At 50.3% G+C, this 22161-nt stretch overlaps 1 protein-coding gene and 1 long non-coding RNA gene across 3 annotated transcripts in view; one reads left to right on the top strand and one right to left on the bottom strand.

Annotated features, from left to right (window-relative positions):
- Window positions 1–476: 476 nt before the first annotated feature.
- LOC128096431 (uncharacterized) lies at window positions 477–11040 on the bottom strand. Its single transcript, XR_008213641.1, has 2 exons — window positions 10150–11040; window positions 477–6807 (listed from the first exon to the last, which is right to left on the bottom strand). It is a non-coding gene; the product is annotated as an uncharacterized LOC128096431 (long non-coding RNA).
- Window positions 11041–11199: 159 nt separating this feature from the next.
- The window catches only part of Capzb (capping actin protein of muscle Z-line subunit beta), a 107816-nt gene continuing 96854 nt past the window's right edge, over window positions 11200–22161 (top strand). For both annotated transcript variants that reach the window (XM_052718140.1, XM_052718139.1), the window contains exon 1: window positions 11200–11350. In XM_052718140.1, the coding sequence (XP_052574100.1) occupies window positions 11348–11350 (3 nt within the window). In that variant the 5' untranslated portion in view covers window positions 11200–11347. The remainder of the gene's footprint in view (window positions 11351–22161) is intronic.

Here is a 22161-nt window from a genome sequence, read left to right as displayed (position 1 = left end):
TAGTCTGGTCCTAGAAATTGAAAACTTCAACCAAGGTCCACTTACAACATGTGGTCCATAGGTTCTATTGAACAGAAATCAGGCTGATATATTTTATATTTTTAATTTTTTTTTGTTTTTTTCAAGATAGGGTTTCATTGTATTGTATAGCCCTGGCTGTCCCGGATCTCACTATGTAGACCAGGCTGGCTTGGAACTCACAGAGATCCACCTGCCTCTGCCTCCTGGGTGCTGGGATTAAAGGCATGTGCTACCAATGCCCAGATTTAATTTTATTTTTTTTTAAGATGTGTGTGTGTGTGTGTGTGTGTGTGTGTGTGTGTGTGTGTGTGAATATCTGTGCACCATGTCCATGCAGTGCCTATGAGGCTAGAAGGGGGCTTTAGACAATCTGGAAATGGAGTTACAGAATGTTGTTAGCCACCATGTAGGTGCCAGAAATTGAACCCTGAACCCAGGGCCTCTGCTAGAGCAACGTTTTGTTTTGTTTTGAGATTGGGTCTCATTATGTAGTTCTGGCTGGCCTAGAATTTGCTGTGTAGACTAGGCAGGCTTGAAGTTAAGGAGATCTCCCTGCCTCTGCCTCCTGAGTACTCGGATTAAAGGCATATGTCACCATGCCTGGTTCATATATTTTCTAATATTATTATTATAAGTGATATCTAATTTTTTTTGTTTTTAAGTTTTCATTGCTTGGATTTTTTTGTTGTTATTTTTAGTGTTTTGTCTTAAGAGATAGACTCTATGTTGCCCAGGCTAGCCTTGAACTCCAGCACTTCAGTGATCCTCCAGCCTCAGCCTCCTGTAGCTGAGACCACAGGTGCTCTCATCATGTACTCCAGCCTTTCACCAGGTTATGCTCTCAGTTCGGTTACTTCATAAGCTCCAGGGCAAGTTTTGCATCTGGCTGAGTCTCATTAGGTCCACTGTGATGTCTTGTTCTGCAGGAGGGATGGGATTGGGTGGAGCTGACCACCGTTTACATCCTGGATGACTGGAGTTTCTTCCTGGGTCACCATTTGGCAGGTTCCATTTGTGGCCCTGGATTGTATCTCAGGAACTACGATAATGTTAGGGAGTGACTCATAGTCCCACCCTAAGGAGCCCATGGAGCAGCAGGGACAAAAGATAAGGGGAGAGTAAGAGATAAGGTGTACAAAGTGCATGGTTTCCATGGAAACACACAACCGCAGCTCCAAGCCCAGCTGTTGAGGATGTGTTGGAGAATACCACCTGGAAAGACAGGGGCTACTTATCCCAAACCCAAAGTGAGAATCAGCCTGGGGTATATTTTGTATAGTCCAGCCCAACCCTAGTGGCTGGCTGGCTGGCCAACTTAATTCACCAAATGTGAATTCTCTGCAGATGTGCATATAAAAACTCCAACAGCTGGCCCACATGTGAGAGGCCTTTCTACATCTCCGATCAGGACCCCCCAGATGGACAGGATACAAACACTTCTGGTCCAGCAGAAGGCAGCTGGGAGTTCTCCCAGGTACCTATTAAAAAATCAAAACAAAAACCCCAAGATGATTGTGCTAAACCTCAGAGTAAAGAATCCTCTTGGCACCACAGCCTTGGGCTGTATTAAACCAGTGGTTGCCAATGCTCTGGCCTCCTCCCCTTCATTGCTACATGTCCTGTCAAGATGCTGAATGGTGGGAGGGTCGACCTAAGCTCTCAAGTCAAGGCTGCCTCTTTTACTACAAACCACACTTTTCTGTCTTCAAAAGAAATCAGCGTATTCTCCCCTCCCCCGACATTCAGTTCTACTTTATGTCCCAATAACTGGAAGTTTCTAAGACTCAAAAGGCTCTTTTACTCTCTGGTATATGCTTCTTAAAAAAAAAAAAAATTCTGGGACTGCAGAGTTGGCTCAGCAATGAAGTCCTTGGTACTCTTCCAGAGGATCTGAGTTCAATTCCCAGCACCCACACGGTGGCTCATAACCATTCATGGCTCCAGTTCCAGCGCATCTGATAACTTCTTCTGAACTCAGGGGACACCAGGTGCACATGTGGTACACACCCATACACACAGGAAGAACTGTCATACACATAAAAATAAAATAATCTAAAATAAAAAAAATTAAAAATGGTGGCTATGTGTGGTGACACACACCTTTCATTAGCACTAAGGAGGCAGAGGCAAGTGGATTTCTGTGAGTTTGAGTCCAGCATGATCTGTATATTGAGTTCCAGACCAGTTGGGGTTACATAGTTAGACCCTGCCCCTCCCCACACCAAAGGGCCACCCAAGGTCTTGGCAAGCTGAGGCAGGAGGATCGTGAGCTTGAGGCTAGGTTGGACTCTACCTATCTTAAAACAAAAGAAAAGCAAGGACTAGGGGGTGGGTGAATCAATACTTTCTGAGCATCCATGAAACCCTGGGTATGGTCCCTAGCACTACAGAAGTACATACATATGAACACACATCTGAACTACTTTAGTAACCCGAGAAGAACACGAATTAAACACTTTTCTCCATGACCAAATACCTGACAGAGCAATTAAGGGAAGAAGGATTTGGGGGTGCAATCCTTCACGGAGAAGGCACGGCAGTGAGAGCTGAGACAGTGCACTAGAGGTAGGTTCTGCCCTCAGTGGCACACCTCCACCAGCCAGGCCCCACAACTTCACCAAAAGGGCACCACTAACTGGGGAACAGGTGTTTGGGCACAGTAGCCGGTGACAGACAGGCCACTTTCACATTGACACCACCCCATCTTGTGACCTCAGAAAGCAGGGCCAGGCCTGTGAGTGGGAGGTGGTTTAGGATCTAAGTGACCCCCAGTTTCTGGGATAACTGCATTTATTAACCCAGAAATCTCAGCTGTAGGACTTGACTGATGAAGGAAAGAAAGCTAATCAGTCTATGTTGAGTACTGGATACTCAGATGGGTCTGGTATTAGTCAATGACCATGCAATTCCACGTGCTCCTTGCTCCCACAAAGTTCCCTTCCATGTGTGATAATAAATAACCTGCTTTGGCCTATGGCAAGGCAGCTTAGAAGCAGGCGGGGAAATCCAAGAAGAGAGACAGGAAACAGAAAGGCGGAGTCAGGAGAGAGGCCAGCCTGCTGTCCAAGGAGCAAGATGCCAGCAGATCAGTAATGCCACGGCCACGTGGCAACTTACAGATGAATAGAAATGGGTTAAGTTAATTAATATAAGCCTCTGAATGATTTTTTTTTTTTTTTATAAGTGGCTGCGGGACTGTGGGCCGGGTGGGACGGGAGAAAACTTTCGGCTACACTGCCATCCTGCCTCAACTCAAGAGATGCTCATGGGCAACTGCTGTGTGTAAAGGGTCGTGACGAGGGAGGATGGTGTACCCTTGTCTTCTGAGGCTACTTACAATCTGTCGGGTGGTTCTGCAGACAGGTGAAGAAAGAGCGAAGTTAGAGTGGCTTGTCCATTTTCACCCCAGTTTCTTCTGCGATGATGAGGGATAGAGGAATGAGTGAGGAGAGTATTTGACCAGCCTGCACGAACCCTGGGTTCCATCTCCCTTCCCCTAACACACTAGATAAACCAGGGGTGGTAGTACACACTGGTAATTCTAACTCTAGAGATGGTGGGCAGGAGGATCAGGAGTTCAAGGTCATCCTCAGCTACACAATGAGTTTGAAGCCAGCCTATGAAATCCTGGGTTTGATCCCTAGCATCAATAAATAAATAGACCCTATCTCAAAAACAGAAACAAAAACAAACAAACAAACAAAAAAAACCCAGTCAAGACTGAAGCTGCTAGTACCAAAGATTTACTAGAAGGAGTTGAGGTTATAAGAATGCAGGGTCCCAGGAATGGTGGTGCATACCTTTATTCCCAGCATTCAGGAAGCAAGGTGATCTTGGGAGTGTCTACCTAAGGAATTCTAAGGCTACATGGTGAGATTGTCTCAAAACAACAGCAAATGCACATAGTAAGAGATTGTCTCAAAACAACAACAAATGTACTTAGTAAGTACCCATAAAAAACAAGCAGCCGAGGACTGGAGAGATGGCTCAGTGGTTAAGACCACTGACTGCTCTTGCAGAGGCCCCACATGGCAGCTCACAACTGTCTGTAACTCCAGTTCTGGGGGACCTGACACCCATGGCAAAACACCAATGCACATAAAATAAAAATAAATAAAGCCAGGCAGTGGTGGCGCACGCCTTTAATCCCAGCACTCGGGAGGCAGAGGCAGGTGGATCTCTGTGAGTTTGAGGCCAGCCTGGTCTACAGACAAAGTGAGTTCCAGGACAGGCTCCAAAGCTACGCAGAAAAACCCTGTCTCGAAAAAAGCCAATCAATCAATCAATCAATAAATATAAAATTAAACAAACAAGCAGCAGCAGCAGCCGAAGCTTCATTGCTCACCCCAGAATGCTGACTTATACTCATCTTACGTTGATGCTCTTATGTTCATGGACCTTCACTGAGCACCTACCATGTTCTGTGTGTTAATGATGTTGTGACTGACTCACACACAGAAAAGATGGGGGTCCCAGAACCATGCATCCGAAGAGGAAGTTTAGTCGGAAGTGAGGTCATGTCAGGGGAGGTTGCAGCAGACACCAGAAGTCAGGAGTGAGGCACTGACTTTTGCTTGATGAAATTTCCAAGTCAGCTTGAGAGGTGTGAAACTGTGGGGTGATCGGGGCGAGGCAAAACCCGAACCCCTGAGGGGAATCTAGACTCAGTGCAGAATTATCTCTGGCAGAAGTGTGTGTGTGTGTGTGTGTGTGCGCGTGCGTGTGTGTGTGTGTGTGCGCGCGCGCGCATGTGTGGTGTATGCATGAGTGTACATGCATGCACTTGCCCGTGCAGGCACAGGTGGTGGTTGGATGCATTTATTTCTCAATAGCTTCTGTGCTTCATTAGACTTACTTATCTTGTGTATGGGTGTTTTGCCCGCATATATGTATGTGACACTTGTGTACTTCGTCCTGCGGAGGTCAGAAGAGGGTGCTGAATCTGCTGAATTGGAGTTACAGGTGCTTGTGAGCCGCCATGAGGGTGATGGGAATCAAACCTAGGTCCTCTACAAGAGCAACAAGTGCTCTTAGTCACCGAGCCATCTTTCTAGCCTCTCATTTAATTTTAAGACAGAATCTTTCAGGGGACTTGAAGCTCGCCATCTTGGCTACTGTACCGGCTGACCAATGAGTCCCCGCATCTTCTTGTCTCGTCCGTAGCGTTGGGGTTATAGATGTGTGCCATCATGCCCAGCTTTTCCATGACTGCTGGGGATCTGACTCTGGTCCTTCTGCTTGTGTGCCAAGCACTTTGCCCACTGAGCCATGTCCCCAGCCCCCAGGAACTCACAAGTTTTTATATGAACAGGAACACAAATATGGGGGAGGTGGCTAACAGATGGGGGACCAAGCAGGCTCTGGTTGCTGGCATTATCGAGACACGTTTTATGAGGCTGACAGAATGAGGAAGTATAGAGGGATAAAGCTCCTTGTATAGAGGGAGAAACTGAAGACCAGGAAGGTTCTGTGTGCCGGGAGGGTGGGTTCCAGCAGGGACGCAGCCCTTCAGTTTATTTTATTTGTTTGATTTTTCGAGACAGGGTTTCTCTGTGCAGCCCTGGCTGTCCTGGAACTCGCTCTGTAGACCAGGCTGGCCTCAAACTCACAGAGATCTGCCTGCCCCTGCCTCCAGAGTGCTGGGATTGGGTGTGTGCCACCACCCCCGGCTGGCCCCTTCATTTTTAAACCAGGAAAGACAGAAAAGACAAAGACGGGGACTTGGGAAATGAAGGGGCTCCCGTGGGGCTGATTCCCTCGTATCTGTGGAGTGTGGAGCAAGGTCTTCGGCTTAGGGTAAAATCTGAGAGGGGGGCAAGAGGGGAAGCTGGAGAAACCCCGTCTTAGAGAGTGAGGAGGTGTGCTAGGACGGCCAGGCTCGCCAGGTCTGTAGACGTCAAGTAAAAACGGTGGCAGTCACTGTGAATTCTTAATGTTCAAATGTTCTGATAGTGTGGGGGGATAACTGAGCTTCACCGGGGTTGGTTAGTTGAAAAGAGAGGGAGCAAGGGTTTAATGGATTTTTGCAAGGAAGTATGACCACTGTTACTAAGGGTGTGTGCACACACTCACACACATATTTTATCATGTGTGCACGCACGCCTGTGTTGTAAATGTGAGAATCTATGCAGGTCTCCGTGAAGCTAGAGGGATACTCATGTGTTAATGCAGTCATGAGGAGGTTAAGGTCAGGCTTGAGATCTTCGAGATCTCGCTGAGTTGGACAAGCCCATAAAAGCACGGGTGTGGGCGTCTGGGAAGAGAGGAAGGAAACTCGTGGGTAGAGAGGAAATCAATAAGGAAGAAGTGATATTGATAATGAGCCGTGTTTATTTATAGATGCTGAAATCATGAAAGCATGGTGTGTGTGTGTGTGTGTGTGTGTGTGTGTGTGTGTGTGAAGGTCAGTTCGTGACAACAATCAGGAGTGGCAGGTGGAACAATATCACAGTATGAACCGGATGAGGGTATAGGGTGCAGGCCAGGCTCTCTTCCTGCCTCAGCCTCTCGAGTGCTGGGGTTACAGGCATGCTCCACCATGTCCGGCTAGGTTAGGATTTCAGAGCAGGGGAAGTAGGGTTGTCTGTAAAGTGAAGATCTGACTTCTAAAGTTCTTGCCTCACACACACAAGGACTGAATTTGATCCCCAGAACCTATGTAAAAAGCAGGCTTGATGGTGTGTACCTGTAATCCCTCCCCAGTGCTGGGGAGGTAGACAACAGGATCCCTGGAACTTGCTGGTCCGACAGCCTAGCCTAGTGGGAGAGCTCCTGGCCAATGAGCGCCTGTCTCAAAAAGCAAGGTAGATTGTAGATGAATCTCTAAGCGGTCTAATTAAATAAAGAACACGGAGCCAAATATAGGGATGAAAACCTTAGAGATCAGGGAAATAGTGAGAGCCACCAACCACTTTACCTCACCAGCTCTGTAGTTTCCAAAATGCCCCGACTTCCCGTCTACCTAGGTTTTTATTGCCTTGCTGTTCTGCCCTCTCATTGGCTCTTAGCCCAGCTACCTCACTTCCTTGTCACTGCCTGTCTGTACAGACCTCCAGGTCTCTATGGTTGGTACTGGGATTAAAGGCATGTGTCACCATGATTGGCTCTGTTCCCTAGTGTGACCTTGAATACACAGAGACCCTGCCTGCCAAGTGATTGAATTAAGAGCATGTGCTACCACTGCCTGACCTTTGTGTTAATGGCTTGCTATTTCCTCTGATCTCCAGGCAAACTTTATTTATTAACATACAAATAAAATATTACCACATTTCAGCACAAACAAAATATCACCACAGTGGATGGCCATCTTAGACCCACAGTTGACCTCTGGCCTACACACACACACACACACACACACACACACACACACACACACACACACACGGAGAAGAGTGACAGTACTAAAATACTTATGGTGCTTGTCTATCCACCCAGAGCTTGTAGGCCTTCATGCTCACAGCACATGGTGACAGATCTAGAGGTGGGATCTGCCATATGGGCAGTCAACCTGCAGACTGACCTAGTGATCTGGTCAATGAATAAAAGATGGGCTGGCCCATCAGACTTGGTCTTGGGGATCTGAACTATGAAAGACATAAAGTTGTTAGTTAATAGAAACCGGTGTGGAGAATAAAAAGGATAAAGGCCACCAGGATGGGGCCCCATATAGGTTAAAGCATTGACACCATATGGCTAGAAGCCAGCCGAGGAGCCCAGTGAGTAGCTGAGGCAAGAGAAGCAGCAGAAATAGGGCCTTGGTGAAATGATGCAGAGGTACAGCAACCTGGCACCAAGCCTGATAATAACCTGAATTCAGTCCCCAGACCAACAGAGACTGACTCCTGAAGGCCCACTCCCACAAGTCCACTGTGGCGTGTTTGTATGCCTGTTTCCCCCACAAAAAAATAAATGAGCTGAAATGGGGCTCAATGGTGGAGATGGAGTAAGTGTCCCTGAACCCTGTGGAGTTCCTGTGCCCTCTTATTATGAGGAACTTAAAATGATGTAAGGTTCGTTGTGTGGTATGTTGTGAACACGTTTGTGCATTTGTGCGCGTGGGGGCCAGAGGTTGGCATCGGGTATCTGATTACTCTTTACCGTATAGATACATTTTTAAGATTAAAGTCTTAAAAGTTAATTACATTTTATTATATACATGTATATACCACATGTGTGGGTGTCTGCAGAAGCCAGAAGTGGGTGTTGCATTCTCCTGGAGTTGAGAACTGCCTGACATGGGTCCTTTGAAAGAGGCGTTCCTAACTCCCGAGCCATGTCTCCGGCCTTTCACCTTATTTGTTGGAGACAGGGTCTCTCACTGAACCTGGAGAATACCAATTTAGCTAGGCTGGATGGCCAGCAAGTTCAGAGAGCCTTTCCTATGCCTCTCCAACACTAGGATTACAGGTGCACGCCCCCATACCCAGCTTTTATGTAGCTGCTGGAAAGCTGCTGGAAACACACTCAGGTCATCACGTATGTATGGCAAGCACTTTACCCTAGAGCCATCCCCCCCACCCTCCCCAACCCCCCCCCCCCCCCCCCCCCCCCAGCCAGTATGATGTACCACTCAAAGGTTTTTAAGTAGGGAAGCAAAATGCTTACACTGTGGGTTATGAATATGGGCGCTGGATCTAGACAGCCTCGCGCTGAACTCATGGGCACATTACTTAGCCCCTCTGGTTTCCACATCTGTAAGATGGGGATAATAATAGTACTGATCCCTCAAGGCTGAAACAAAGTGAGAAACTACAGACAGGGCACTTTGGATAAGGCTTCCTGTCAATCTCTTTCCTAGTGTCATTTACGTCATGCTCTTACCCCTCGGCTTTGGGGTTTTTGTTCGTTTGTTTGTTTGTTTTTGAGACAGGGTTTCTCTGTGAAACAGTCCTGGCTGTCCTGGAACTCACGCTGTAGACCAGGCCGGCCTCAAGCTCACAAAGATCCGCCTGGCTCTGCCTCCCGAGTGCTCAGATTAAAGGCGTGTGCCACCATACCAGGCCCTCTCACTGAATTTGGAGTTTGCCATTTGGCTTGGGTGGGTAGTCACCAAGTCCCAGAGATCCTCCTGTCTGTCACATAGCACTGGGTTACAGATATGCCCTGCTGCACCCAGCGTTTACATGCGTCAGTGCTGTGGGTGTGAAAGGTCCTTATGTTTGTACAACAAGTGCTTTACCCCAAGTGCCATCTCCCTAGCCCCCATGTCAGCGCTTTAAAAATTGGTGTGTGTGTGTGTACACGTATGTGCTATTATGTTTGCATGCAGGAAGTGTGTGGCAAACAGAGGATAACCTCAGGGATCATTCCTCTGACACTGTCCACGATGATGTCTCACTGGCCTGGAGCTAGATTAACTGACCAGGAAGTCCCAGAAACCAAACTGGCTCTTCTACAGGGGTTTTGGGGACCAAACACAGGGGCCTCAGCACACTGTACCAAATAAGCCTTCTCCCTACACACTGCTTTTTAAATAAATAATGTCTGGGACACACAAATAGCTTCCTGAGCCCTGTTCACCCTATGGACCAGCACACAGTAGGCTCACAGTCTTTTGGGGTCACAGTTTGTTGCTGCTCTTGAAGCTCTCTGCCAACACAATTCAGGATGGCCACAGTGGCCTCCTTGCTATCTATGGATTCACTGGGGGTCTCTTTGGATGCACCTTGCTGTTCCGTATGCACATGGCCTGCTCCACATCCACCTTCAGCTGTCTGATTAAATGTTTCTTCCTAAGTTAAAGCCCCCTTGGACCATCTTCCAAAATGCCACCACACAGTGCTTATCTACCTCTGCCTACCTCCTCCATCCACTCTGATGTTTTCCACATCTCACCCCCAAAACTGTCTAGATAGGGTAACTGTCTCCTGACAGCATTCAAGCTCGACAGGGCCTTAACTCGGGGCAGGGGCACATACCCAGCATGCAGGAGGCTCCATCTCCAGAACCAAAATCTCACAAGCTCTAGGCTAGCATGAGGTATTTTGCCCAAAGCTGTAATCTCCATAGTTTGCATAGTGCTTGGCCAATAGCTACACAATAAATATTTGCGGAGTAATGACTTTCTAAGTGCCACTCCCTTTTCTGAACTCCTGTAATACTGGTCTATGCCATTTTTGAGAGACTTACCTGGATGCTTTCTCTGCTGGTGGCTTGTCCCTGAAGGCTTTCACATGTCTATAAAGCTCAGAGGTCTAGGGCACAGTCTGCCAGGGATGAAGTTTACTGATGCCCTCTCTCACGACCTGATTTGGTTTTTAAACAGAGGGTGAGCAAGTCTGGTAGGTAGGTATTGTGACCAAGATTTGCATTCTAGGCTTCTTGCATTCTAGATAACTCGAGAAAACATTTTGAAAAGCGAATTTCTAGGGCTGGGGCTTCAGTTCAGTGTAAGAGCATTAGCCTAGCCTGTATGAGGCTCTAGGTTCAATCTTCAGTCCTGAAAACAAAGAGGGATTTCTGAGTCACTGTATGAAGCGAGAAAGCGCCTCATTAGGCAATCAGGCTGATCCTCTGCAGATAATGTAGAAAAGTATAACGAAACGGCCAGCATTTATTGAATCCAATATTCTAATCTTTTTACCCACGTCTTCCTCACAACTACCCTGTCTGGTAGCCAGGAAGTGCGGGCAGGGATCCTCATGGCTTAGCCACCTGTCATCTTTGGGTACCTAAAGGCTGCTTTCTTGGTCGTGATAGCAGGTGTTCAGCAACAGTGGCGGCAGCGCGGACGTCCCACTCCAGGTTCCGCTCGCTCTCAAGGGGCCGGGCCCCATTCCGGCGCACCAGTTCCGGGTTCGGGTGGGGCGCGGAGGGCCGGTCCCCTCCTAGTTCAGGGCCTTCCGCATCCTCCGCCCAGGGAGCCAGTGACCCTCTCCACCCTCAGGTAGCCCGAGTCCTGCAGATGTTAGATGCGAAGCTGGCAGTATGAGGGAGCCACAGGCTGCCTTGGTCCCTCCGGTACGCCGCAGTCCTGGGCTTACAGAACTGTCGCGCCTGGCCCGCGTAGGGCCCGCCCTCCCACACCAGGGCCCGCCCACTCGCCCACAAGCCCCGCCCCCAGCCCCGCCCCCCGCGCAGCGCTCCATACTTGGCGATCGCCGCGGCCCCGCGCGCTCATTGGCCGCGAGCTGGCGGCGTGGGGGGCGGGCCGGGCTGGCCGGGGCGGGGAAGGAAGGTGGCTGTGGCTCGGCGCGCGGAGGGGGGGGAGGGGGGCGCTGACCCGGATGTTCACTCTTGGGCACCCGGGGAAGTGGAAGCGCCGGGCCCTGCTGCGGGGGGGAGAGTCACAGACGCCGGGACAGGGACCGCCGCCGCCGCCGCCACCATGGTAAAGGGACCCCCTCTTCCACGGCCCTATCCCGGGACCCCCTACGGGAGCTCATGTCCCCTCCCTCGCCGACCCGCCGGCCCCGGGAGGGTGGGGACCCAGGGTGGGGGAGGGGCGGGGTCCGGGACCCTAGGCAGACGCCACCCCTGGGGTCCGGAGGAGGCGGCGGGAGGCTCGGGTGGCCCGTGACCCCGCCCTGGGCTCCAGGTGGAGCCCGGCTCTTTCCCCTACGTGTCCAGGCTAGTCTCGAGGATCCCAGGCTAGACCTTCCTTCCCCCGGAGGCCGGGCCAGGCACCCCTCTCGCAGGCCTGTATCCCATGGCCTGAGGAGGTTCCCCTACCTCAGTCCCAGGGGCCAGACTAGAACGGTGCTTCTCGCTGCTGTGGCCCAGGCTAGACCCCCTCCCCCCAAACTCCATGGCCTCAGCCTGCACCCCAACAACCCCTTTCTAGTGGCTCCAGCCTACGTTTGTTTCCTTAACCCCCATGGAATCTTCTCTCGGTGGTCCTCAAGTCTGGACTCTACTCCTGCTGTGTCCACCTCCTCCACCTCCTTGACCCTGGCCCTAGCGATCCCCTTCCCCCAGACTTCTCACGACTTAGCTTAGTCTGCGTCAGCCCGGCGCTGTTCTCACCCTCACCCTCCCATCTACACCCCGTTTGCTCGGTGTCCTGCTCCCGACCCAGGTGTCCCCTCCCCTGTTCCTAGGACGCTCCCTCTTGGCAGTCTGCGGCTAGCGGGGGAGAGCTCCAGCCGGGGTGGGGGTGGTCTGGGTGCTGTGCCTTCCTAGAACTTGAAGCTTTGCCCCTTCTGGGGGCGGGGGGGCACTTCGGTGTGAGCTAGCAAGCGAGTGAGGGAGAGAAGGGCGGCATCTGTGTGCCCGGAAGGCAGATCAGGGCATTTCCCGTGGCCACCGCCTGGGTGCTGCCAGTGCAGAGCGTCTTGCGGGGCGCCCTGCCTGAGTGGGGAGCAGGGTGCTGACGGTGAGTAAGCCAAGTGGACAGGGATGAACGCACAATCGCTCTTGTGAGGCCACAGCCCTGGACTGGGGGACCAAGCTCAGAGCCCAACATATGGCCTGGACATGATGCACACTGCCAGGCGCAGCCTCCCTTTCCCCCTGAACTGCCAGCTTGTAAGGGTCGGAACTGCTGATTATGGAGGTACGTCGGATCAGGTGAGCGAAACTCTGCAGGCTGAGAGTTCTCTGGTTGAACTCTGTGGTGTTTGTTTCGGTAATGAAGGCAGGCACGCTGGCTGTGCGAGCAACTTATTTGAGGAGCCTTAGGTGTGCCCCTACCCCCATCCACTTGTACACTTTTGCAGAGCAGGCCCAGCACCTAGATGGAAGGGCCTCACATGATGAAGGACGCCTGTAAAGTAGACAGAGCTAAGGCCATCCACCTGCTGCGTGCATCAGTCATGAGGGCGGCTCCCCTTGCCTGATAGATGTTTGGGAGTGGACTTAGAACTCTAGATGGTTTTGAGGAGCCCCAGTCCTTGTTTAATCAGGGTGTATCAGCTGAATTAGGGTGCATAATTCTGGTTGGCTGGTAAACTTTCTGTATATTGATTAAAAATGTAGGCAAGACTGTTTTTCATCCTATTGCTCTTGGCTGACAACTGGCCTGGGGATCTGGACCCTGACTTTAGTCTGTATGGGGAAGGACTTGTCCAGGACAGTTTTGAGTGAGACTTCAGAAAGTAGACTGATGTTTTCTGTGTGTGCTCCCAGGGCTAAAGCCAGAGATGATGATGGAGTGGCCAGAGTCCTCTAGGCTTCCGCTGTCTCCATCGTCTGACAGGTGAAGAAACGCTGAGACATTCATTGAGCCTTATTCAGAGCGTTGCTCCGTCTGTGTCTAGACCACTCTTGGCCAGTGGAAGCGTGCCTGGCAGGCTCCAGGCAGTGGTCTTCCTTGTGTGCTGTTGTATGTCGTATATATGACGACACTGTTTAAGAACCCTGATGATGGGATGCTCAAACATGGCACGGGAGTGGCAAGACTGAGTGTGGATCTTCCTAGTAGGAAATGTCATAGTGAGACAGTAGTGTGGCTTGCATGGGCCCGATCCAGAGCTCTTTGGGGATTGAGATTTTGGTCTTGTGTTTTCTGTCTCTGTCTGTCTAGGCTCTAGAACAGTACCTAAGACTGAAAGATAGGGCTTGGAAGGCTGGCCCTGTAATCTCAGCTGTTTAAGGCATTCAAGGCCAGCGTGGGCAACACAGTGAGAGTGAGACCCTGTTTCAAAAAAGAGGTTGCTTAGAGTGTTCTGGCCTGTGCCTGTGGGCTTTAGCCACTTGGGTTTGGTACTCACTCACTCATCAACTTATTCTTTGTGTCCCCCAGGCTCCTAAGTCATTTCTGCCTATTGTCAAGCTTCTACCATGCTTGAATGATCTGATGTCCTGGTGTGGGTAGTTGGGACAAGCCAGAAGTGGCAGAGTGGGGCTACATCATAGGTAATGAAGGAAAGTCACCATGGTTTTGTTTTCTGTAGACCAGGCTGGCCTCAACTCACAGAGCTCTGCCTGCCTCTGCCTCCCAATGAAAGGAATTAAAGGCGTGCACCACCACTGCCCAGCTGAGGCCTGAGATTTTAAAATGCATTTGATTTTGGAGTGGAGGCCACGATTTTTCTTGGAGTCCGGGTTCCCGTCCCTGTTAGGAATGCTTAGGCAAATGGAGCTTATTTGCATTTCCTTAGCCGGCTGTCTTAGCACTGTCCCTAAGTGCTGCCAGTTGCAAAGCACTTTGCCTAACAGGACTCTGGCTTCTAATTTAGGGTTATTATTCTAAGAGTTAGGATGCTGTTGCCTGGTGGAGGAGCTGCAGTAGTGAAAGGCCAAGGAGGCCTCTCAGGAGCTGCTACTCCAGCTCAGAAGGCATTGCTGACAGGAGCTAGTAGGAGAGGCTCTTCGTGTTGTTAAAAGGGGAAATCATGGAGCAACCATGAATGTATGTTGGTGGTCTCTTCCTGTGAATAAGATAGAGTTCAGATGCCAGAGAGATGGCGCAGTGGGTAAAGGTGATTGCTGCTGCCGGGCCTGAGGAGCAGAGTTCAATTCCTGGAACCCATATATAGAAGCTGAGAACCAGATACTCCAAGTCTTCCTCTAACCTCCATACTCGCATAGTCCCTCCCCGCATAATACATAAATAAATAAATAAACACTGTAACTTAAAAGAGTACATAGTCTTCCCCCAATAACAAATAAACACTGTAACTTCAAAAATGCAGTCTTCTCCAATAATAAATAAATAATAAATAAGTAAATGAACACCATAACTTAAAAAAAAAAATTCATGGTTCAACTCAGAGACCCCCATGTGTGTTTGCACCAGGACAGCTAGGGCTACACAGAGAAACGCTGTCTCAAAAAAAATGGAAAAAAGAAAAAGTAGCTTGTGATCACTAGTTTAAGGAAATGACAAGCCATGCCCGTGAAGGTAGGTCTTCCTCTTTATAACTTGGAAGATTTATACTGTTAGATCCTATGGAGAAGGAAGGCCAGATGATGGTGGCATGGCGGGCAAGGGACCTGGCATTTCAGCACCTTGCCCGCCAGAGTGGGAGGTGTTTACCGTTCAGCAATTACAAGGCCCCTTGCCGGTCTGAAGTGACTAGGGACATTGCTTCAGTGTGTGTGTGTGTCCTGTGGCTGCTCTGTGCTGCTTATGTGCCAGGAAGCAGCGGTGAGCAAGGCAGACACGGATTTGGGCCTTCCGGCTGCCACTCTTGAGGGGCCTAGAACTGACAGATACAGCTTGGAAAGCTGGGCATAGTGTCACACACCTATAACTCTAGCTACTCAAGAAGTTCAGGTCTCTCCTGGGCAACATGGTGAGTGAGCTACCCCATCACTCTTTCCTATGTTAAGGGAGAAAGTGTTTAAGATAACTGCACGCACATAAGCATCAGTTGTGGAGGAGATGGAAGCTTTGGCTTGAGCTGGGTTCTACTCTTCAGGCTTGTCAAGTGTTCTTGGTCTGGTGCCTGCCATGCAGTGCCATGAAGTGTGTGTGTCTGCAGCCCCTCTCTCTGGCATGGTGGAAGTCCACCACTGTCGCTGAGCCAGAATCTGGAAACAGCTGCTCAGCTTGTCTTGCTCAAGGAGGATCAAGCTCAGGAGGGCAAGTGAATGGTGTGACTAGCGGGTCCTCTGTGAGACAGTGGGTTTAAGTTTTGACCTATAAGCCCTGCTTGGAACAGACCCTCTGATTGAAGGTGGGGTCTGGAAGCCTGGAAGTGGCCACTGGACGTTCACTGGCTTTGGGAGTGGCTGGTGTAATGCCATTTTAGGCATTCACAGATTAATGTTTCAGTGTAAGGAGATGGGGATATTGCTGGGGCTCTAGCCCTGTGCCATGCACTCTGCCAGAAGTTGTTGATTTTGCCTTGCATAAGCTTGATGAGGAAGGCTTAGCCTTGGACCACAGACAACAAAGTATAAGAAGTCAGACTTAGAGCCAAGCACAGTGGTGCACTCTAATCCCAGTGCCTGGGGGACAGAAGCAGGCAGATCTCTATGCATTCAAGGCCTGCCTGGTCTGCATAGTAGTGCTCCAGGCTGGCTAGGGATACTTAGAGACACTGTCTCCAAAACCACACCTCTTCCCAAAAAGAGAGAGAGAAAGCAATCAGATTTGATTGTGTTGTCTGCATGGGTGGAGTCCCCTCTGAGAGAGAGGACAGGGGACAGAAAGCAGCAGCTCTTGTGCCCTCAGGACCTTATCACTTGTACCTTGCACTGGCTGCCTGGTGCTCTGGAGTGTTTCCTGGCGCTGAGTAAGCCAGAAGTGAGAGTTGAGAGGTGGCTGTCTCTCTCCTTTGCTGGCTTCAGCATGGGGCAGATCTGGATGGAGGCCTCTCAGTGTGTGACCTCAGTGAGGACTTCTCCTTCCTTCCCCGCAGTTCCTTGCTGTGTAGTGTGAGGGGAACATTTCATAGGGACACCAGGAGAAGGAAATGGTTGTAAATGTACGGGTTTTCTGTGTGTGGAGGTCAGAGGATAACTTTGGGGAGTCAGTTCTCCTCTTCCACCATTGGGCTCTGGGGATCAAACTCAGGTCCTAAGGCTCCACAGCCAGGACCTTTATCATTGAGCCATTTCCCAGGCCCAGAAACAGCATTTTTAATACACTTGCCATACAATGAGTTGGAGCTATGGCTCTTCTCTGACGTATTTTGCATACCCAAGTGTATGTGACACAGATGGAAGCCACAGTCGCTGACTACTCATCCTGGAGAGGACGCAAGGTGTGTCCACGAAGTTTAATACAGCTGGGAGGGAATGGGAATGGTCACCTGTGGGTTGTAGCTGAGTGCTCCACCACCTCCTCCAGGAAGCTCTGTAGACACTCTAGTCCTCAGCCAGTTTGGGGGCTGGGCCTGGAGCCCAGGAAGACCTCGCCCAGTCAAAGAGGAAGGGGAGGCTTGGGTGGGGCGCCATCAGCCTGAGAGTCTGATGTACCGAGTCTGAGGTCAGTGTGGTGTCAGCCCCGTGGGTCTGAGGACCACTGGGTAGACAACGAGCAGTAGTGATTGCTGCCAGCTGCTCAAGTTGCTAAGCTCAGGAGTTTGCATTTGGTCTGGACAGCGTGGAGCCAGTGACATTTCTCACAGGGCAGGTGGAAATTTGAGCAGGCTGGTGGAGCAGTGGAATTTTAGCACGAATTCTCTAGCTGTGCTGTGTAGAGAGGTCCTGGAGATGGAAGAGGGAGGGAAGAGGGATGCGTTGGTAGGCATCTTCTCACCACTGTGGCTGTGTCTGGAAGGAAGGCATGGTGGAGGAAGGGAGAGAGGCACAGTGAGCGGGAGAGTTGCCATCTCTGGTTGAGAGGTACACCTTCCCCCCAGAAATCACCGTGTGGGCCTTCTGATTGGGTGATTTGTCATTGACCCACAACTATTTCTGATCAGTTTAAATCCTAGATAATGGTATCCACAGAACCTTGACAGACGGTTGACAACTGAATGGGCATTTCAGCCTGGCTAGCCCAATGTTCAGCCAGCCATCTTGAATTTGCTGGTGGTACCTGTGTACTCTAGGTTCTAGACACATAAAGGTGTCTGAGACCCTCGTCTAGGCTCTGCAGAGTGGCTGTAAGAGCCCCAGGGGCTGCTTCAGTTGGCTGTTTGAATATTCCATTCAGTGCTATGAGATAGGCCTGTGCTCCTGTCATGATACAGTGGAGGAAACCAAGACCGCCTTCTGCTGTCCTGACTCCATGCCCAGTGACCTCTAGTCATCTTTCCTTCTTTTTAAGGTTTATATTTTATGTGTGTGAGTATTTTGCCTACATGTGTATCTGCGTGACACATGCATGTGTGGTGCCTGTGGAGTTCAGAAGAGCGTGTCAGATCTCCTAAAACTGGAGTTATGGGTAGTTTTGAGCCACCATGTGGGTGTTGGGAACCCATGTAGAACTTGGGTCCTCTGCATGAGGAACTAGTTGCTCTTAACTCCTGAGCCATCTTTCCAGTCCGTCCGTCCCCCCCGTCCCGTCCCCCCCCCGTCCCCCCCCGTTCCCCCCCCCCCCCCCCCCCCCCCCCCCCCCCGCCCCACCAGCCCTTTTCCTCATGTATTCATTCTGTGGACATCTACTAAACCACGAGATAAACCTATTAGGTACATCCACCAAGTCTTAAACTTCAGTGGGGGAGGCTGGACTGTGGCACGTCTGAGATTCTGGGTAAGCTAGAGATAAGTGAGAACCGGGTGATGGCCACCACACTGTGACCCAGGCCAGCCTCCTTGGCTTCCTTCACTGTGTTTCCTGCTGCGTCCACATTGCTTCCAACATCTCTAGCATCCCTGTGGTCGATTTCAGTCCTCTAATCCTGTGTGGGCCAACAGTGGCCGAAGCCTGAGTGATTACCGTCCCCATAGACGGGTTATGGTTGTGGTGGGGATTGCTTGAGTGTATATGGAAAGTGTAGGCAGTGCCTGGCATGGTTAAAGTGTGAGAGGCGTGTTGGCTGCCGTTATGTGGTTATTTTTATTAACATGGGTAGTTGATGGCTGGCTGTTCATGTAACCTCCCAGCTGGCCCTTGTGAGACAGGAGACTGCTATAGTGGAGTCCCTAGCCCAAAGCTGGCAGGCTCAGGGACCAGCCCAGTTAAACCCCAGCCTGGTGAGGACACCAGTCCAATACTTCTGGCCTCAGAGTTCTTACCACGATGTGGGTCGCTGGCAGCTGTTCCCCCTGGCCCTGACCCTGAACTTCTGCTTAAACTGCTCCCTGAAGCTTCCTCTTCTTGTGCTGAACTCATCAGGCTTCTCCAAAACCATTCTCTGATTGGCCACTTCTTACATATAAAAACTATGGGAATCATCTTTACCTTGAAATACAGCCTGTGCTCATGGCTAGGCTCTTCACAGCCACTCTCATTTTCGGGACCACAGTGGCAGATGTAGTTGGTCCTTGGCCAGAATGTTAATGTGGTGTGTGACTGTGGTCAAGTTGTGAAAGGTACCTTTGCCTGTCCCAGCAATGCAATGGCTCTCCGGCAGCTTCCAGTTAGCACTAAGCCAGGTTTCCTGGTGCTTGTGAATGGTGGGTGGCGAGAAGAGTTCAGGTCTAGCCGGCTCGTGTTGTGCTGTTGCTCAGGGCTTCTCTACTCGAGGCTCTGACCTTGCTGGGCTGTCTCTAATTTACACGTCCGTTTCCTGTATTGTAGTTTGTACTGAAAGGCCTGGGGAGGAGCGTGTGTGCACCCATCATCCTCTGGTGCAGTTGGGCCTAGCAGTTGAGGGAGCCACTCTCTAGATTTTCTCCCTGTGCCACTTGGGTTTGTTTTTATTGGTCCTCTGCACCTCTTTTAACTGCCTGGTGACCTCACCTAGGTTCAGGGTGCAGGTTGCTATGGAGACAGAATGCCTTTGAACTCCTGAGCCTCCTGCTTCCACTTCCTAAGTACTAGGATTAAAGGTGTGTGCCATCACATCAGCTTCTGTTGAGGAGTGTGTGTGTGTGTGTGTGTGTGTGTGTGTGTGTGTGTGTGTGTGTGTATGTGTGTAGCTCAAACACAACTCCTTCCACCTTGACATGAATTCCAGGGTTTGAACTCAGTTTGTAGGGCTTGTGCTGAAAGCAAGCACCTTTCCATGCCGAACCATCTCTTTGGCCACTGTTGAGGATTTGTGCTGTGAGCTTTCTCAGTGTGTACCCTGCAGAAAGTCCCTCTGGTGAAGTCTCATTCAGGCACAAGCACTTCCTGTGTGCATGCACGTCAGTGGTTGTTTCTGGCTGTCCTGTGATTTGAGGTGACAGCTTTGAGCTTGAGGTGTGCACTGATGTCCTGGAATTGAAGTTGCTGGCAAACTGCATGGTTGATTGTGAGTCCACTCCTGGAGCTCCCATTAGTCACAAGTGTCCTTTTCCTGTTGCAGGAGGTACCCACAATCTTGCTCTCTAATTCTGTCCACCCCAGCCCTAGATCCGTTTCCTCCTGTTGCAGATAAAGAAACCAAAGCTCAGAGAGAATGGTAACTGTGGTAACTCACCCAGGGGCCCCAGCGAGGCACTGCAGTTGCCATGGGCTCCAGGCCCATCCTGCTCAAAAGCTCCTGCCCGTTGAAATCTGCTGGGTTGGCTATTTTATTTTATTTTATTTTATTTTTGTTTTTCAAGACAGGGTTTCTCTGTGTAGTCTTGGTGCCTGTCCTGGATCTTGCTCTGTAGACCAGGCAGGCCTTGAACTCACAGAGATCCACCTAGCTCTGCCTCCCAAGTGCTGGGATTGAAGGTGTGTACTACCACCGCCTGGCTTGGCTATTTTATAGATGAGAAAACTGAAGCTGAATGGTCCCTCTGTAGGTCCAGCCACAGTGGCTAAGAGAGTTTGGGCTTAGTGTAGAAGGTAGAAGTTTGTGTTTGGGGTCAGATGGTTGAAATAAAAGGGAACTGCAGTGTGGTTACAGAGAGACGCCTGCTAGCCTGGAAGCATTGGTGGCGACTTAGCCTCCACCAAAGGACCCATGCCTCAGCACCAGGCCAGGTCTTTCTGCAGGAATGCCGGCATCCCAGGCGTCCGGAGTGACAAGAAGGCCAACAGCAGGTTGACCCTTCATGGCAGTCCCTGTTGGGAACTGTTGGTTGGTAAGCCCTGCAGGGTTCCGTTGTCTGTTTCCTGTGAAGTACATCTAAGCCTTGGGCACTTGGTGTTGTAGGTGGCTTTGGGCAGGCCAGTTGGTTATTCTTCTGCCTGCCCAGTTTGTTTATTATCTTTGGGAGGGAAATGATACCCTGGCTTGGTTGTGAGTACTGCAGCAATGTTCCATTGTTTCTGTCATGTGGTGTGGCTCCATAGGTGTTGAATGACTGAATTGTCTATTTGTCCCTAATGATGTGAGCAGCTTCCCTTTATGAGGGTGAGCCATATGGGGCTGCCATTTTGGGTAGGTAAAAATTGGTATCAGTTTTCATCATAATATGTATTATTATATCATAATAGAGAATACATGGGTGAGAGAGCAGGGGATCTGAGTGGGAGACCCTAGCAGTGTCCAGTGTTCCTTGGATCTGTGCCTTCTCTTAAACCTGGCCTTCACAAGGCTAAACCAGATCAGAATGAAGGGCTTGACGGAACAGAGGGACTGAGCAGGGTCTGTCACCTAGGTCAGGTCAGCTCACTCTTGATACCAAAGGCTGACAGCATGGCCTTGGTGAGAATTACCTGCGATCCTGATAGCAGCCGGTGGGGGATGAGCACTTGGCCTGAAGTTCTTGGAGTCTGTGACTGTCTTGAGGCTGTGAGGGCATGTACTGGAGGCCGAGAGCCTGGGATGAGGTACTCTTCTCTGTGTTGTCTCTAAAATGGTGAGAATAAAACCAGCTATTTTCGCTGGCATGGTAGTGTATGCCTTTGATCTCACTCAGTACTTGGGAGGCAGATGCAGGAGGATCTCTGAATTCCAGGCCAGCCAGGGCTACATAATGAGACTCTGACGCAAGAACAAATAAAGCACCACCAACAAAAAACCTCCACCAAAATCCAGCAACCAAAAAGCAGCTACTTCTGTCTGTAGCTCAGTGGGAGAGTGCTTGTCTAGGGTGAGCGTGCTGGGTTCAGTCCCCAGCACTGCTGAAAGGGGGAGAGAGCTACTTCCCGTGGATTTGTGAGGATGACGGTCAGCTCAAAGCCAGACACACAGTCTGCTGCCACTGCACACTGAGAAGAAGAGCTCCATGCTTCAAACATCTATGACCTTAGCATGTTGTTAGACCCAACAGGACCTTTGAGGTGGACTCTTTGCCTCGAGCCGACTCTGAGGAGGCAGGCTGCAAACCTCACCAGCTCTGAGCGTCTGTCATGGACCTGCACTCTGTGAACGAGCTATTTGAAATGGGGCTTTTGTTCCAGGTGATAATAGAAGCCACTCTGGGAAAATGGATTTTTTTTTTAAATCTTCTGAGCACGAGTGACCAACCTTGGTGTGTCAACTATCCTTGGTACCTAGAGACTCGGAAGGAGCCAAGGTGTGAAGCTCATCAGAGCTTCTTGCCAGCGCCCCTTCCCATACTGTACCTATTTTCCAGCCCAGTTTTTCTCTTTTCCTAGGCACTCCTGGCTTCTACTCACCAGGTTGCATTTGTGAAAATTACCATAGACTCACCAGACTTAACTGCCTCAGGAGCTTACTATTTTGTTTGAGGGTGTATGCCTGATATTTCATTTGGTTTTTTGAGACACAGTCTTGCTATCTAGCTCTGGCTGGCCTGGAACTTACTATGTAGACCGGGCTGACCTCAAACTTACACTCAAACTCACCGAGATTTCACCTGGGATTAAAGGCATGT

Source organism: Peromyscus californicus, unplaced genomic scaffold (genome assembly GCF_007827085.1).
Source record: "Peromyscus californicus insignis strain IS unplaced genomic scaffold, ASM782708v3 Scaffold_5__1_contigs__length_169319896, whole genome shotgun sequence".
Taxonomy (NCBI): Eukaryota; Metazoa; Chordata; class Mammalia; order Rodentia; family Cricetidae; genus Peromyscus; species Peromyscus californicus.
The sequence above is the reverse complement of the archived record's forward strand: the minus strand, read 5'-3'. Positions and strand labels throughout refer to the sequence as shown.